An 18,662-nucleotide genomic window follows, 5' to 3' on the forward strand; every position below is an offset into this window, starting at 1 on the left:
TAGTTCCTTACTCTGAGACATTTTTAGGCAGGGATTTTTATGTAAATGGGTTACTGTTATTATGTTGCCGGTTGACCGCGCAAAGGGAATATACTAGTTGTTAGTTACTGCGCCACTTGACCAGTTCATGATAAAAGATTAACCGATGAACATAATGGCAGCAAGAGTCATGATGTCATATCTCACTTGTCATAACCCACTTTTTAACCCATGAGAAAGTGTGCACAGTACTTATCTTAATCTGTGGACAGTACAGCTGCATGGATTCACTCGTACCTGTTCTCCTGATGAGGCTTTCACTGAGCTCAAGTACTGCCGCCCGGAATTGACATTCACCTCCGTCTGCCAGGAGGAGAAATTGAGTACAGATAGAACACACTGAACAAGCACAGAGAGAGGGTCCATGTGAGAGAATAAAGAGATATGGTGACAGAAAGCACAATTACGCTCAGTAGTAAACTACTTGAAGGACGGCGAGAGAGGAGCATGTTGTTGCCGTAGAAAAACAGAGCAAAGAACGAATGATAGTAATCTTGGCAGGACTGGTGCAGCAGAGGCAGGATGTGAAGAAGCTGTCGGAGCTGTCATGCGGTTTATGTTCCAGGAGTGCTGTGGTGTCCCACTTTTGTTTTAGGTAGTGGTCTCTCGAAGGACCAGTGTCATCCGCCATCTAAACCAACCCTTTGCAACATGAATGAATCATGCTTGTGTCTCTGTGAAGTCGAGGTGAAACCTATTTGTAGGAGCTGTCAGTCCTTCGTCTTTTAGATTGATGTGTTTATTTGAGACTGCGGCACCTTCCACACATGCATAAGGAGTCTGGTGGCTACGCTGCTGTCTGTTGCCTCCGGTCCGGCTGTCGGGTGATAAACGCTTGCATGCACAAACACACTTTTTTACTCTTGCAGGGCTGCGGCTTGCTAATAGGTTATGATGGTGCTATATGTGACACATGACAATCTCAGGCCACTTAACTCCTGTTACCTTAACATTTACTAACATATTTTACCCTCGGGTCAATTTGACCCCAGCAATTAAAACCTCCAGAAAATTATTAGAATTAATATTGTTTCCCAAGTTTAAGTGTGAGTTACTTTATGTTTGTTTGTTGACTACCTAAATAGCCCTTTAAATATATAACAAAGTTGATATTTCTTATATGTTTGACCCCAAAGAACACCGATGTTAAACATTGAATGGGGTCAAATTGACCCTAAAGGTAACAGGAGGGTTAAAGAGAGTTGGTCATCACCATGAGAACCAGCTCCCATGGACTTTGTGGACCTAATACTTGAACCAGTGTTGTTTTTTCCACAGTAAATCCTTTAATAAGTTACTATGTAACAGACTTCATCTTTGAACCATTACCTAGTTTAAGGTTAACTAGTTTATATCGATATCTGCGACTCACACTGCTTGTACTGGCACTAATGTTTGGGAATGCTTTGTGGACACTTGCACATGTGCCCATTATTATTTATTTAGTATTATTTAAGTTTCTTAAATGTAATATGTCCTGAACTGCTGATTTTGTGTGTATTGTATATATTAGAGTTGTCTACCGAACAAGTTGAGGCCAGGGATGCACATGTTGCTCAGCTTCTTGGAAGGGAAAACAGTGTTTGGATGAGAGAACACATTATCTCTTCACTCTGACGGCGTTGTCACATTATTATATGTGAAAGAAGCGCATGTTGAACAATATCTTCAAAGCACATTCAGTCGGGACAACTGATAGTGTTTGTCGCCTTCAGTGCCCACTAGTTTGTTTTTGTATATTACTTACTTTACCTGGTATGTTGGTTGGATTTGAAGGAGAGGACAGTCTTCCTCAGTTATTGACCCTGAACAGAGCCCGCTGTGTTTCAGGCTGCACACACTGACTCCAGGAAGTGTGCAGATCTGGGCAGGGGGAAAGGATTTTGCTCTTGGATTGGCAGCAAACCTGTTGCTCACAGCTTGAGATGTGTGTGTTTGTGTGTGCGTGTGTTTGTATGTGTGTGTGTGTGTGTGTCATTCAACATTCAGATAGAAACAAAGCCACATGATCGAAAGCTGAAACTGCAGCGCTGTGATACACAAAGATATGAGGTACAGAGTTGAGCGAGGACAATGGCGTGTTGGTGGCTTGTGGAAGAGGATCTGATGCGTTGCTCCTGTTGACCACTCAAAGTACTCTGACTGAATACAACACGTATAGACCGCTGCTGGTCTCCCAGGGAGCTGGATTACTCCGCTGAACAAACAGATGAAACTCTAGCTGCAGAAAAGAGGCACTTTGTACAAATGAGGAGAATGCAAAAGATGCTGCCTCCATAAAAATGTTGCCCGTCTTCTCCTGAGAACATTTGATATCTTTAATCGCTGGTGGACATCGTTTCTCCCCGCTATCTCTCACACAATGTAAATAGTTGCTTATGACTCTGAGATGTGCAAGAGAAGAACGGTTATCTAAGTGGAATTAATATGTAATGACCACTTGGGAATTTTACTGTGAAATGTGAATAATGCTTCGTTTTTTCCTTGGAGCGGAGCAGTTCCCTGTTTCAGTTTGAACATGAAATGTAATTCCTGTGTGTCCTATTTGAAGCAACTTCACTCGATAACCCAGTTCACTCTGTGCTGAGATGGAGAGCAAGCAGCTCACACGGCTGTTGTTCGGCCTCCAGGCTGAAAGAAAGATGGATGGAACGAGTGGTGGTGTATCGCTATAAAAACCAAAAGATGTCATAAGGAAAATATCACCACCTGCTCCCTCTTTGAAAGCTGATTTCGGTCCCATTTCATGTGGAAAAGATGCTCTTTACGATATGTTTAAAACTGTCTGCACACAGACGAAGAGCTGACTCTTCAAATATTGACGGGTTGGAGTGAGATTGGAAGGAGTTTTGCGTGAATTGAGTCGGTGGAAGATGAAAATGAAATGTAGAGAGAAAGAAAAATGCAGAGGAGGATGGGGAACGGCAGAATTTCAGATGGCAGCGGTGGGTAATGGGAATGAAGAAAAACGAAGAGGTTGGTGTGGACCAGCTGGGATTGGATGTTGTCTTCATACTCATCACTTTAAAAGACCGGCTATAAAATGCAGTCTGCTCCTCTGCACACCTTCCTCCATCTCTCTCTCTCTGTCTCGGTCCTCACAACCCGGAGGTGAAGTGGATAATGTGAGGCTTCATAGTTCTCGGGTCGATATGCTGGGCAGGTATCGTTCACAGAGACAACCTTGATGGCCCAAGGAACTAACGTATTCAGCTGCATGTAAGCTGTGGCTCTGCACTGCCCTTTACTTAATGTGAGTCGCAGTGGTCAAGGAGGCATTTAAGGAGTGTGACATTGTGGCTGAAACAGTTGAAACAATCCTCCAGGGGGAAAAGGAGAGTTTGAGACACTCAATGGTTTCAAATCTTTGTTTTGTTTCAAGCTGCGATGATGCGCCTCTCATCCTTTTGACCGTCATCTATTAGTGTCCTAAAAATGATCCCAAGCAAGTCCCAACTAGCCTCACCTTGAACATTATTATCTTATGAACTCATAAAATCTTAATAAAAAAATATATTTCCTATTAACTTTTTGGCAACCGGTTTAATAGACTGTTTTAATTCCAACACTTTCCGTTAAGTATTTCCTTTTAAATGCTAATGTAGGATAACCAAAAGTCACTTGCACCATTCAACAGATAAAAGGTATACAATAGTATATGTAGAAGAAGAGGGACAACTCTCCATCAAATTAAAAACTCAACTGTCCATAAAAAAACTAAAATACCGGTATCAGACCTTTTTATATCAATGTTCTTCATTAGTTCCAAATTGTATCAGTCTTGTTGTGAATATTGACCCGTAAAATAATACCTCCTTCTTCTGTCCACAATAAAAGTTATCTATTTGTAGTTTGTGTCAGCAGAGGGCAGTAGAGCAAACGCTGTATCTGCACTTGGAGCAGCTCTCTGTCCCTCGGCCCTTGAACCAAGAAATCGCTTTAATGCATCGCAACACTGGTTCTTGAAGCCTCCCTCCAAGCTGTGCTGCAGCCTCAAAGATGTTTGCCAAGATGTGACCCGTTTCCTCTTCAAACTTTAATCTGACATGTAGGGTTTTTGTATTGACGAGCTATAACTGCACTTAAATCCCAATATTTTAGTTCCCCAGTTTACGCTACTGATTTTTTGAGCTTTTTTAAACATTCAAAATGAAACATACCTTTTCACTGAACTGCAGGCATGAGGCATGTAAGATGACTCGTCTTTAAATACGTACCATATTTATCTGGAAGCCAAATGAGGCCAGACCTTAAAAATGGCAATAAGAGTAGGTGGGTGTGGGACACATTCATCATTCATCATTCGTACATGGACGCGGAAGAGGATGTGTAAATCCAAGGTAACTTGGCTCAGGTAGCTGTAGTGTAGGCGTGAATAGAGTTGTAGCTCACTGGTATACAGAACGTCAAAGCATCTAAGGCTACAAACAAGCTGAGTTGGAAAGAAAATAAACTGTCTGAGTAGTTTCTGTAAGCTGCAGTCTGAGGAGTGTCGAATGTTAGCACAGGAATTATTTATGCTTCCTCTTTGTAGTTTGTTTCTGTTCAGAGATTCAACAGTTTAACTTAATTGTTGTGTTTCGGGTGAGGGAGCTTTGTCACCCCTGACATGTTCGAGGGCCAAGAGCTCCACGCTTAGCGGTCGACTGCTGCTGGGAAGCTGCTTACATCCCCAAATCCGTATCCGATCTTTTGAAGCGCAGGAAAAATAAAAGTGCAGTTATGGTCGAAGAGAATGTTATTGTATTCCGAGTGTGTGTGCATGTGTTTAAAAAAAATATCCCAATCCTTATATTTGCAATGCAGACTTCTCCACCTGTCCTGTATTGGGGCACCATCTGTTAAACAGCGGGGGATGATGGATGATGTCATAGCTAGTTTCTTTTTTTTTTTTACTATATCTGTACACTAAGGTCATTCCTCTTGTGATGCACATTTATAGCAAAAGTTCAGCACCAACGATAGATCAAAAGGTTTTGGAAGAAAAGGCTGGACGGAGTATATGAATCACTTTCAGACAGCCTTTGAAAAACCTTTCCTGCAAAGGTGATGAGGTCTGGGAAATTGAAAAATGGAGACATGAAACTGCTATTGCTTCTTATTTGAAAAATACAGGATAGCAATTGCAATCATGTTTATCAGGCTGCAGATGTTTATAGGAGACGGAGCTAAAGCCAAACGGCCTGCTGATTATTATCTTTAGTCGGTAAGAAATACTTAGTAAACTGTAGTCATTCAGTTATTAATTTGAATATCTGCTCTTCTGTCACAGTGTGATTTGCCAGCGAGCAGCTCTCTACATCTAAACAGATTTTGATGACTCCTCTGATCAAACGCACACTCCCAACGTGGAGGTTTAATTGAGTTTGAGAGATTCTCATCATACCAATTAACCCTTTGCTGCAACTTAGGAAGCATTTAGAATTCATTGATCCACGCTACTAAGAGTGTTGTACAGGGTCTACCTCTGTCGCCAGGCTCTGCAGATGTCCCGTGCTCCACATAGGACCTAATGCACCGGAGGATTACTCATCTAATTTAGAAAGTTATCGTCGGCCCCCGCGTGCTGATGTGGAGACTGATGGAGTCGGTGCTTCTGTCTGTTGTTGTTTTTTCAAACGCTGATAAACCTGGTTGCTGGCAGAAGAGGTGTGTGTGTGTGTGTGTGTGTGTCTGTCTCTGTGTTAAAGTATGTTTGTGTTAAAGTTTGTTTGCGTGTGTGTTTTTGTGGTGCTTTATCTTCCATATGTGCTCTAGTTCGCAGTACGACTCGCTTCTCCAAAGGTCAGAAAAGGTCTTGAATGTCTTCAGTTTACAGACTTGCGCCCCTCCTACTTGACTGTGTGTGTGTGTGTGTGTGATAAACAGGATTGTGTTACATATGAGAGTGTGCTTCAACTTCCCACAGTCTGATCCTCTTCAGTTTAGTTTCTTTGAGATATCAAAGTCCAGTCGCATGCAGCCTCTGCTCGGTTGTATTGCACTACAACTGCTCTGATAAGACGCTGTGACACATTCTATCACCACATGTCTTTTAAGTGCAGTGTGTCGAGCTCCATGCCATGCCAGTGAGTCACTCATTAGTGACACAGAGCTGTTTGTTCTCTGTATGAAGTCTGCAGCTGGTAAAACACTCGGGGACTGTGGAAAGACTCAGCATCACGACTGACCTTTGCTGATTGCTCTCTGAGAGAAGAACACTGCGTTCATTTTCCTCGGATTGGACCGATTGGACTCCAGATGAATTAAATGAAACATGACTGACGTAAAAGCTGCAGCTCAGACTTATTTGAGTCCAAACCTGGAGGTGAGAGACTCTCATCCCTAGTCCTTGAACATTACAACACACTGCTACTTGTACTGAACTGAACAAAGGAATCGACATTGATTTTAACGCCGAACTAATTATGCATATTGTTTTTCATCATGACCAGATGTTGATGCCGTGTTGGCCCTCCGACCTACCGCACCTTGTCGACTTCAACTTCCCTTTACATCCTGTACATCCAGATCTCCTCCCACGCTGAAACAAATACTTAATTACAGTAGATGTGACCTACTCAAGGGCTGATAAACTGCGTTTACTTTTTTGGGCTTTGCGGGAACTAAACTCATGATTCCACCTGTTGTCCCAATCAAGTCAAGTTCATTTTATTCAGAGCAAAACTACTGGATTTGTTTATGCACCTCATGATTAAGCCATGTAGCTTTGTAACCAGCTTAATCCTGAAGTTATTTCTGGACTTCAAACGTTGTTGTTGTTGTTGTGGCCAAATCGGTAATCAATCATAATTCATCTTTGTGTTGTGCGTTGTAATAGCAGCTTCCACCTACTCCTTCATTTTGTTGAATGAATCATCTACTTTAAATGTTTTCATTGGCACCTCACCTCAGTGTTGTAAGGATTCCCTTCCACATCTGTGTGTTACTGTTTGTCACCAGTGTGTCTGAATTGTGTCTGGCACAGTGATTGGGTTCATAGGTCTCCATAGTTCTGTCGCCTACCCAGCCAGAAATAGCCTGAGAAAGTGTAGCTCCCAGAAATAGGTCACTTAATAGTACCCCCCACACACACACACACACACACCTGACCGCCTCTAGATGGTCACATTTGCTCAAAACCCCTTTACACAAATCTCGATCGGCTTACACAGGTCCAGATAGATTTGTTCCATCGGGTGTCAAAATTGAGAGATATGTGAGATATTTGGGCGAGAGGCCAGTGTGCTGTGAGGAAAGCCACAAATCAATAACGCTACTACTGTCGGCCGTTTGATATTTTGTTCTGTTGAATTGGCGGCATTGTGTTGTTGCCGCAATGATGGCCCACTTAATGTTTGCGCTTGCGTATTCTGGTCTGAAGACTCTGTACCGTGAATACAAGAGGCTCAGAAACCATCCTCCACTGCATTACAAAGATATGTAAATGAAAAGCAAAGCCCCAGATCAAAGTGTTGCATACAGTTACAGCAGATGAGCAGCAAAGGATCCCTGTGTATTTATTCAACATTTTACGTAATATTAAACATGGAAAATACACATTATTATTATAAGTATTTTATTAAGAGTTTATCTTTGATTTTTGTCTTTGCTTTTTCTCACGGACCATCTCTCGCCTTCTTCATTTCCGTGGGTTAGGTGTGATTAAAATGTACAGAAGGCCGACAAGCTTTCGTGTTGTAATCATCAGTATGCATGACTGTATTTGAATATGAACTGAAAAGGCGGTTATGGGGCAATTTCACGCCCAGTGGGATATTTTACATGTTTCTCACTCAGTTTTCTCCTTCTTCTTTGTCTCTCCCTTCACACTTTGCCTTTTAATTTCTATCTTTACCACTCCATCCAACTCTCCAATATATCACCTCTTCTCGTGTCTCTCTGACTTTGTATGGACACTCTTTCCTGCTTTGTACTCGATCCGGCATCAATACATCGGCTGGGATTTACATCTTCTGACGGGTCCTATAATCAGTCCCACAACTGTTTTCTATAACCCAACTTTTCGCTTCGCTTTACATTAGAAATCCCCGCAGTGTTACTGTCATCCTGTGCTGGAAGATCACCAGCTCATTATGTGTCGTTAATGTGAGGGAGCTCTTAGCTGGCTGAGCAACCAGAAAGATGCACTTGCATCATCTGCAGTTGTTTCTTCACCTCTGAACAATCTGTTCTTTGCACACATTTGCGTTCTTTGATGGCTGAATCATATCCGTTTTTCTGCAGAGATTAGGGCCGCTGGGTAAAGAGAGCTTTGCTGTCCTATTGCGAAGTATCTATCTGCAGATATCCCAAAATGAGGTATTGGCATTGGAAGAGAAACAATAAGCAGTTGTGGAACAAATATTCAGGTCTCTTTTCTCAAGTAAAAATATTAATACTGCAATATAAATGTAAAGGTCCTTCATTGAAGATGTTACTGAAATATAAGTACAGATGAATTATCAACAAGATACATTGTACAGTTAAAGTGAAAACTAAACGGCATTTCAATAACATCAGTTGAACTATTACACTGTTGGTACGTTTAAAGTACTTCAATCTTCCAATCAAATGTGCATAGTATTTTCTAAACCGTTTTATTGAGCTTGATAAGTATGTAAAATTGGTATCTGCAGATGGCATAAAAGAACTGTACAATAAATGGAGTAAAAACATGTCTTTGTGTTGGCAGTCCAAAGTCCACGGGCCAAGGCCTTGGACTTGCTGTAAGACTGTATTTAGAGGCTAAAGCCATCACGCAGTGTTACTCAATGGAAGTAAAGTGCTCAGCGGCCTAGGGAAAGAACCTGACCTGTCCTTATAGTGTAGATGGAGAACATTAAGCCTCACTTCTAACATAACTTTCCTCTTTAAGCCCTGAGCATCCATGGTTTGAATATAAGTGTCTAATCAATATTATATCATTTTAATTATTTAGTACATTTTATATCAGATTTGTTCAAATAAATTAAACGCAGCATTTATAGTCGACAGTAACCCAATGTTGAGTCTTAGGGGTCTGAAGGGATTCTTCAAATGCCCGTTAATGCTGTACGTGACCTGCTGGTGATGAATGGTTGCTATTAACACACCGTGTTTGATGATTGTTTATCTCTGCCCTCCATTATCCTATCCATCAAAAGTTCGTACCATCTCATTATCGCTTTCCACTCAGAACAAACAAGCATCATCATTCTAACCCATATAGCTGTTTATTAGTAGACTTTAGTAGTAGGCCTGTCGTATTGCTTAGTAGTGATGATGCTGTTATTCTGCACCCTTGACTACAGCTGTGAGGAGGTGTCTAATAAATGACCCTCTGTCATCTCATTCCTCTGTGCCTGCTGGGGATTGGTGTAACCAGCAGTAACGGCCTCTCTGATTGGTGGACAATGCTCGTGTTTTATAAGAGGTTTGGTCCCTGACTCTTTGTTGATGGAGTCGGTGAACAGTGAATGCTGCAGGTGCCTTGTTTTCAAATACTGATAACCCGGTTGCTGGCAGACGTCAAAGAGGTGAGTTTGTGTGTGTGTGTGTGGGGGGGGGGGGAGGGGTAGTTACAGGACAGGCTTAAGTAGAGTTAGAGGAAGATACTTTAAGGTTAAGCTCAGTTTGCAGAGCAGAGGGAGTCTATTTAAAGGACACCACCACCCTCTCATGAATGATTCAACAGTTTGCCCCTCCCCCACATTTCACCAAGATCAGCTGGAGGAAGTGGATGCTCGGCCAATGGGATTACAGTCCTGGATTGCCTGTGTGTGTGTTCATGTATGTTTGTGTGCAGCTGAGGGGAAGAGCAAGCCTGGACATGCAGCAGCTCTGCCTCTGCGTTGTGTGTCTGTTTGTGTGAAGAAAATGTAGGGCAGCCGCTTGCTCTCCCTTCCTCTGCCATCTCTCTCCTATCTTCTCCTCTGTCTGTCTTTGTTTCCGCACTGTGCCATCGAAGCTGCAGTCGCCACGGTGACGGCTGACATTGTTGCCGGTGCTCCACTTCTGTATTTGCAGAGCTCTTTCTCTCTCTCTCTTTCTCTCACTAGCTTTCTTTCTCCGTCACCGTCTCTGCTCACCTCGAGGATTTACAGAGGGGGCATGCAACCGCCCTGAGGAACCATTGTCTGAGTGAGGGTATGCTGTATGTTTGAGTGTGTGTGTGTGTGTGTGGAAGAGGGGACTTCAGGATCCAGACATGAATTCCTGTTGGAAAATGAAGATTCAGGTACAGATGTCTTGTTCTTTACGCTGTTGCTTTTGTGGATGTTTGTCTGTTTGTTGATGGTGCTGATGCTGCAGATGTTGTCATTGTTGTGAATATGTCCAATGCTGCAGGGTGTACACTCTACATCATTACATTAAATACAACACTTAGCTTTATGTACTATCTACAGCCATTGTCAGTCATACATAAGGCATGTATGCATAATTGTATTTAAAGGAAAGGTGACTCATTGCAATTTCCATTGAGTAGTTGTTATGGTGAGGCCTTCTGTCTCTGCGGTGATGGCTGAGCGCTTCTACTGCAGTAGACAAGAGATGAAAGAGTTGCCAGGAATGTGTGGTTTTGTCCATTTGGGTTTGTCTGTGTGAGAGTGAGGAGTGGATCAATGGAGAGCAAAATGAGCAGCGACATTAAGAAATGGCCCATCTCTCCATCCAGTCGAGCAGAAGTGGTATCACAGGAACGTCTGGGAGGGCTTGTTTTTATTCTCAGCTGCATGGGTTTTGGTCTCTTCAGCGTTATCTCTCGGGTTGTCTGAACCCTGTATGTATTGTTCTACAGTCACACATGTGCATGCACAATGGTACTATACTGTACATGTTTGTTTGTGCGGGTCAGAGGAGCATCTGCCATCTCTTCAGTGTGACAGGTTGACCCACTTTCTCTGGTGCCTGTGCCCTTTGTTCAGGATGAGTGGGGGTGCACATAAATACTGTATATGACTTTAATGGCCCATGAGCATTATCATTGTGACTTTACTGCAAACATAGTTGCATGTTTTTTGTTTTTTGCAATAATCTTTGATGGCTGTCTATGTGCTGTCACACAAATACTGGATATGGTGAAAGACTATATCTGGTTGCATTCAGCACATGAACTCGGTAACCCCTCTGCCCTGTCATCCTTAGTTTTTTTTTTTTTCTCTTCGCTCACCCAACTTTACTTCTGGTTTGAAAGGCTAAAGAGAGCGGTCTTCTCTGTGCAGTGTGATCGCTGCTAATGGGTGCACACAAGGCCTCAGTGGCAGAGTTACCTGATGTAAATATATGTCCCCTCGCGGTCTATCGCTTAGCATATCACATCATCTGATGCACCAAATCACAGGGCTTTGTGTCAAATCTGCAGCTGGGGGGGAGGGAGGGGGAGATTAATGCAGTCAGTCACATGTCACAGCAGGGGCTTAAAAACCTGTTGGAGATGGGAGGGGGAGGAGGAGGGGACAGGGGGAGAAATGAGGAAGAGCAGGCAAGAAGGGACGGGAGAGGACCTCCATGGCACTTGCACACAGGAGTGTGTGGCAGCGCAATGATAGTTTCACTCATAAGTTGGTTATTTTGCATCATGCCCAAACAGCACCTCTGATAACAGCGTTGTTTTCTTCTTCATCTTCTTATTTTCCTCAGAAAGAGCTTGCTTTCAAAACCCCTGGGCACATTCAACAGTATGGAGTGAGGAGAACTCCTTCAATTAGTATTCAGCAGGCTAGATACTGAATTTGTTCTTTATTTTATTTTTTAAAGAGAAACTTGTTTCAAATGTTACACTTCAGATTGGGTGTTTTATATCACAAGCCGGTGCTTCTTTAAGCACCTGCTGCTAGCGATAATGAAGCTGTTAGGACTGCAAGTCTCTTTTCAAATGAAGTACTGAATTTGTGTTTTATACCAGGCACTTGATATTAATTTTTGTCAGTAATTCACCCCTTCCTCTCTTGTCCTTTGCTCTTAGCCCATCTGTAGGCTTGTCTTTGTTTCTAAGATTGAAGGATTATCTCACCAGGGAACTGATGGTTCACACACTAATAACAGAGCTAATTCAGAGGCACTGTGCTGAACTAATTATCTGTAGCTTAACTATTTCACAAGTCATAAATAACAACTTATGTCATGGGGAGGGAGGGCTTCACTCCAAGTGCAGCGAGTGAGGAAATGTGAGTCACAAAAATACTCCTGCATATCTTTGGCTCTCTTTATAAAGCAATACCCTATTGTTACTGTCATATTTGACTTTTCCTTCATGTTCCTCTGATACTTTCTTTCTGTAGCTCTCATTATTGTTGAACGAGACTCTGGTATTACATCTATAACGCTGCCGTAATAAGATGCACAGCCAGGATAAGACACCATCCACATGGTCCTGCTCTAAATTTGATGCTCACTGTCTCTTTTCTTTAATTTCCTGTTTGGACACACTGATGTAATTATGACCGAGATGAAGAAAGATGAGGGGGAGGAGGAGAAGGAGGAAAAGGAGGATAAGGAAGAGGAGAAACCACAAGATCACATCCTGCCCATAAGAGAATGGACAGACATGGTCATTCACACACACACACAAAGGCACACAAGTGCTGTTACCCCGGCAGTCTCACTTTACGTCATATCTCAGTTTGATGTGGTTTTATAACCCACACAGAGAGATGCTGTGTGAGGTTGTAGTTTCTATTGAGCTAATTAATGCCTCTCCTATAAAAAGATTTCACCCTCAAATAAGACGACAATGGCTTTTTTTGGAAACTAAACTTTCTAAAGTGCTTGACATCTGTTTAGCAAGACGGTTCTTCTAGGTCCGGGTAGACGTCTGTGTTTTAGCAGAGCTCTCCACTTGTTGTTATTGCTTTGCATGGTTGAGATTTCTCATCTGCTGACAATCTCTCACCCAGCTGCACACTCCTGCAGGACATTAACAGAGGTAGGAAACCACATGAAGGCCAACTTCCTTTCCAGATGGGATTCTTCTTGTCCGGATGTTTGATATTGCTTTTGCTTTAAGGATGTGTGTCTGAGGAGGGAGGAGCTAGGCAATGCAAATATCTCTGTGTGCATTTGTGCGCATGCCAGCTGTGTGTTTTTATAATGGCCTACTTGACATCGCTGGCATTAGATTCATGTGATTTGAGAGAGATTTATCTGAGGAGCCGAGACCACGAGGAGGAATCTGTTATCTCTCTCTGTGAAGGAAATGTTCTGCCGGCTTGTCTGCAGCAACTTTTTAAATAGGATGGCTTCGTTTTTTTACCTGCATTTGGCAGAATGATCAGCCCTAAGCAGATCATGGTTGCTGATGCCATTTATTTCAGGGATAGCTATTCAGACACCCATTGTGCAGTCTGCCACTGGCTTTCTGTCACACCTGCAGATAACAAGCTGTCAGTTTAATGTCTGTTTATCTTAAGCTTCATGGTGAAAACAAGACGGTTATGGTTGTCTGCTTTAGCTTGCTGTTGTTTCCGCTCAATTATCATAGCCATGGTGCTCTTAAGAATGATATTGACGACTAGGAGTCCCGAGTGCATCAATGCATCAATGCATACGGTTGTGTTCGACTGACATAAAAGTCTGACTGTAAAGCCGTTTAGTGAAAGCTCACATAAAGTTGACACTTCCTTCATCTACTTTACAATTTCAGAAAGCAGACATCCCTCAAAACGGGTTAGGATTATTCTTGCTCCTTTTGAATTAAGACTTGAAGTTTATCTATGTTTATATGTGTGAATGTTTCTTTTATTTATTTGAAGATATCAGCACTTTCTATGTTCCTTTTAAATCTGGTTAACGTTCATTTTAGCATTTTTAATACTACCGCAGCACATTCCAAGTTGACTTATTGTTCATAGAAATAGAGGCACCCTCTCAGTGGAGCAGTGGGGGGGCAAATGTGTAGTGGACTATTGTATTAATAAGGAATGCTGGGTAGCTTAAGCTGTCAAAGACGGAGGTGTAAACTGCTGTACATTGCACTATGATAACTGAGAAACTGCACCACTTTTGTTGAATGAGGAACCAGGCAGCTTTTAAAGGTCATTTTGAATTGTAATGAATTTACAAAGAAAGAACAAAGAAGAAAAAAGAGACACACACGCACAAACTTCCGTCCATTAATTTCACTGATGAAATTCCGTCGACAGTCACCTCATCACCACTGCCTGAACGCCATCATTCATTTGGTCCTCTGTCTCGTACTTGACAGTTTGTGTCTTGCTCTCTCTATTTTCCTACAATCTCTCAGTCGCTCCCTCTTAATCTTGTTACGATGTTAGCTATTTATGGCAGAAGATTATGAAGTGAATTCTTTGTCTCTTTTTTCAACAGGGTGCCAAATTCAACAACTGTCAGTGTCTGGGACGCACAGAAAGAAGCTGTTGTTTTAAAAAACTGTCTCAATCCATTATGACGAAAAAATGTTCCGGGTGAAAGGATGCTAGACTCAGTCGTAGCTCTCATTTGTGACCCTGATGGTGGGAAATCCCTTCTCTTGTCTGTGTTGGGACAGAAACGCTTGTTGGTGTAGACAATCTCAGATAGTGCCGTAAGAACTGCAGCCTCAGGTTTGAGTTCTGGGTAGTTTTGAACCTCAAACACAAACGTGTCTTCATGCTCCGCCTCTGGCATGACGCTGCGATGTGATGGTGCAGAAACCAGGAAGAGGAATCTTATCGCAACATTTCTTACTTCATGGCTCTTTTTAGTGTTTTCACAATCAGTCCTACATCTGCATTTTATTGAAGAATCATGTCTACTCTTTGTGTTTGCATTTCGTGTTTGCGTGTATATAGTCAGATATATCATACTGATTATAGAAAATGTAATCAATTGCCAAACATTCTTAAATGTAAGGATTTGATTATGTCTTTTTCATATTTGATAAGTTGAACATCTTTGGAATTGAGGCCATTGGTCAGAGAAAAGAAACTATGACAATATATCAAATTGGGCTTTTTTTCTATTTTCGAACATTTTATAAACTAAAGGAAGAATTGATTAATCAACAGTTACATCAATCTGTAATAAAAGTAATTGTTAGTTACATCTAGTTATAGATATACATCTATATAAGCTGTTCCAAAGACGCATGAGTTTTAAGAAAGCATTGACAACCAAAAGCTATTCAATGTTCAGTGTTAGCCAACAGAGAAAGGCAACACATATTTACATTTAAGAAGCTGGAACCACAACATGTGGTATTCCTGCTTTATTAAACAACTGAGCTTGAGCCCATATTGTCTCCTACCCAATCTGTGATGTCTTCATCTAAGACTGCTCAGTTGTGGAATTCAACTCTAATATTTAAAAGTATGTTGAGGATATTGGGAATTTAACCGTGCCTCTTTTGAAAGGCGTCTTTTTCCAAAGGTTTTATCTTTTGAGATTTTTGCATGAAGGCAAGCTGAGCCCTTGTGGGCCGAGAACAGAGCACTGAGAGACGCAGCCGTCCCACTGAATATGACCTCTCCATTGTCATCGTCGTACTCTCCTGAGCTTCATTTTCTTACACGCCTCCAGTCCAGTCTTAAAGTTGTGTTGAAAGGCTGGGGCTGCACACAGACCCACAAAGGAGGTGGAGAAAGACTGACAGTGGTGTGTGAAACCTGAACCCTTCTTTATCAGAATTATGCATGAGCCCAGAGAATGAGGCCCTTTATAGTCTCCAGCCATGCCAGTCGTGAAGATGACACCCAGAGCTTGTACGAGTAATGCAGTTTGGGAGCATTTTTAGAGAAATGGTGTTGATCTCTTTTCTTTCTCATGGTTTGTCATTTATCTGCAGCCTCCCTGCTCTGATCACTGCTGTCTATGAAAGTCATCGGTCCATTTGTGGCCTTGCTGTTTCTCAGAAACCCCTCAGTCTTACACCCCTTACTCCATTGTTGGCCAAGATGGACGGATTAAGGGAAAGGGTTCGTTATCCCCGTCTGTCATCTCCTGAACAAAAACATTGAAATGTGTATCCTCTATCTGATATGCTGCACCAATTGCACCCATTGAGACCTGTATTTATCATGTTATGACATTATTGAAGACATTGAATAAATAATGATATTGAATAAATAATGACATGGAGATGGAGAAGAACTTCACTTTAATCCACTACAGGAGGAGAGTTATATCTGCAGAAGCTGTAAAAGGCTTTTATTCTGTCCTCGGTGCCGTACTTTTGCATGCGACTGTGAGCCTTCAGTGTGGGTCATTGCATCAGCCAGGAAGTGCGTGAGCAGAATAAAACAGAAAATGAATAAAGTTTGAGATTAAAGATAATAACCACACACTTGCAGATGGCTGTGTGACAGGAAATTGCAGTTGGATGTTTTTTCTGAATGTTGCGTTTCCTCTGCGAAATGTCATCTCTTTGCCTCATCCGATAATGGAAACCTTTTCTCGGACTAGTTTGCTGTCGGAGTTTTGGAAGTTAAGCCCAAGAGATGCCGGATGTTTGTTCAATTACACGTCGCTGCAAATTCATAGCCCTTTGCTTCCAGTAAAACCAGATGATTGTTGATCAGTCGTGTAAAATAAATGTATGTATGTTTTTATGCAAAGACTATCCAGATCTCAAAAAACATATTCAAACTATTGTTTTATCAACGTGGCTCTGTGTTTAAATGTCCTCCAGACTTAAGTGAGATGGAAGTAAGCAGGGGAAAGCAGAGTGTGATGGAGAGGCACACACAGTGGTCCTCCATCACCATGGCAACTCATCACTGCATGTGTGCGCGTGTGTGTGTGCGTTATGGCATGGTTAATTTACTTTTTCTTTGGACAAGGATGGCAGAGTTGACACTTAAGCTGCTTCTTGACATCTTGGGGAAAGTTATTCTGCCATTGTTACCGCTGTTAGCACCGTTAACCTTCTCCATGTTGAGAGCTGGTGAAAGCTAAAAATGCTCCCAATCTCATATCTTGCACCATTAAACCAACACACTTGACATATTGACAGTTTGTAGCATGAATTAATAGGAATACCTGTTGTATAATAATGCCGCCATGTGTTTTCTACTCTGTGCACTGATGGAAGCTTGGAGGAAATCTTTGGCCCAAACTGTTTAATCTGGTCATGCTTCTACTGTATGGGAACACTAGATAGACGTGTTCATGTCCAAAGCACCACAACCCTGTCGGACCCAGTGTGAACTCTGCATTATGTAACCATGATTGATTAATCATCATTAAGGAACCAAGGCTTTAAAACAGTGGCCGTTTATCTGTGTGTTGGATGCAAGCAGAGAACACGGAGTGGGAATCGAGGGTCATTTCCGGCCTCGGAACAGAGCTGGACTGTGCGGAGTTGGCCTGTTTGGTTCCCTGGGTAATGATACAAATTGTGTGACACCATTTGATACGGGGTTTGGACAGATGTGTGATATAATCGCCGTGTCCTCCTTTAGTCTTGCGCCAGAAAAACTTGATTAGCTTAAGATGCCAAACAGCTCAGACTCAGCTGCAGAGACATGCAACTTTGCTGTGTTTGTTAATGCATCCGTCTTATTTCTGCTATAGCGTGTCACAGGATTTTGTCATTCATATTACCATATTTGCAACATTAAATACTGTTGCATTATTACTTCAATCTGCTTGTTATTGTGTCTATGCTAGCAGCATGGCTCCAGTTGGTGTGTTGGTCAAAAGTAACATTTGCAAACGTTTCCTGTGAGTGTTCATTCTGTTTCAAATGGTCAAATACAGCAAACACTCACTACAAATTCAGTGTAATGTCGAGAGAAAACATGCAGCCGATGTCAGTTCTGATGATGGTTTGTTATCTGTGTCTGAATTTTGTTTTTGCACCCACTTGAATTGCCTCTCTTCTCCTCTTTTACAGAATGAAAAGCCTCTGGGTCATTCTGCCAGTCGGTCCAGCAATATATCAAAGGTGAGAAAAGCACACATAAATGGGGGAGGAAAAAAATAAATGATGTATCGCCTTCCTCCGCCACAGAGAGAGAAGACAGGAGGGCGGCGGTGGAGTGAAGCCGTGAAGGAAGGCAGAGATTGGATGACAGACCGACAGACATGCAGGGGAGTGAGAGTAGCTGGTAGATGGCCTGAAAAGATAACCTTGAATTTCCTCAATCAGAGCTGCCCCTCTGATCCACCTCCAGAGAACAGATGTGGCTTTACACCTCGGCTCACTTTGACTGTCATGTTTCTCTGTGACTCTTGTCTTTCTCTATTTCTTCCCGTACTTCCTCCCTACTCGTCTTCGCTATCTCAGGCAAACCTACATCCTGCATCGAATGTGACTCCAGGGTTTCAACCCTTGTTCACCTGAGCTCCCTTTACTTTTACTAACGCGTGTCAAGGTCCCTTCATCCCTTCGTCGGTCATTCTTGGATACGATACATTTTCTATGTGTATCTGCATCTCTGAGTTTCATTTATTTTACATAGTTATATTATAAGCGTTCTAATTATTATTTGTCACTCTTCTCTATTTAGCTATAGTTTTTTTGGTCCATGTGTGGTTGCAACACCTGAATTTCCCCTCAGGGAATCAATAAAAGTTCCTCTTATCTCATCTCTCACTGATTTGATAGGAAAACCAAAAAGAAACAAACCCCAAAATCAGTAAGAAAAAACTAATATTTCACAGATTGTCTAGCTATTTGTGAAATGGTTTCCAACATGGTTTTGTTTGGAGTCTGCAGAGACAGC

At 42.1% G+C, this 18,662-nt stretch overlaps 1 protein-coding gene across 7 annotated transcripts in view; it reads left to right on the plus strand.

Annotated features, from left to right (window-relative positions):
• marchf8 (membrane-associated ring finger (C3HC4) 8) overlaps positions 1-18,662 on the plus strand; it is a 57,131-nt gene that overhangs the window by 24,773 nt on the left and 13,696 nt on the right. For 4 of the 7 annotated variants that reach the window (XM_056435202.1, XM_056435203.1, XM_056435205.1 and 1 more), the window contains exon 3: positions 17,831-17,881. In XM_056435202.1, the coding sequence (XP_056291177.1) occupies positions 17,831-17,881 (51 nt within the window). Of the gene's footprint in view, positions 1-9,816; positions 10,238-17,830; positions 17,882-18,662 lie in introns of those variants that run through there. The other 3 variants (XM_056435204.1, XM_056435207.1, XM_056435208.1) reach the window with 1 other exon arrangement.

Source organism: Pseudoliparis swirei, chromosome 17 (assembly GCF_029220125.1).
Source record: "Pseudoliparis swirei isolate HS2019 ecotype Mariana Trench chromosome 17, NWPU_hadal_v1, whole genome shotgun sequence".
Taxonomy (NCBI): Eukaryota; Metazoa; Chordata; class Actinopteri; order Perciformes; family Liparidae; genus Pseudoliparis; species Pseudoliparis swirei.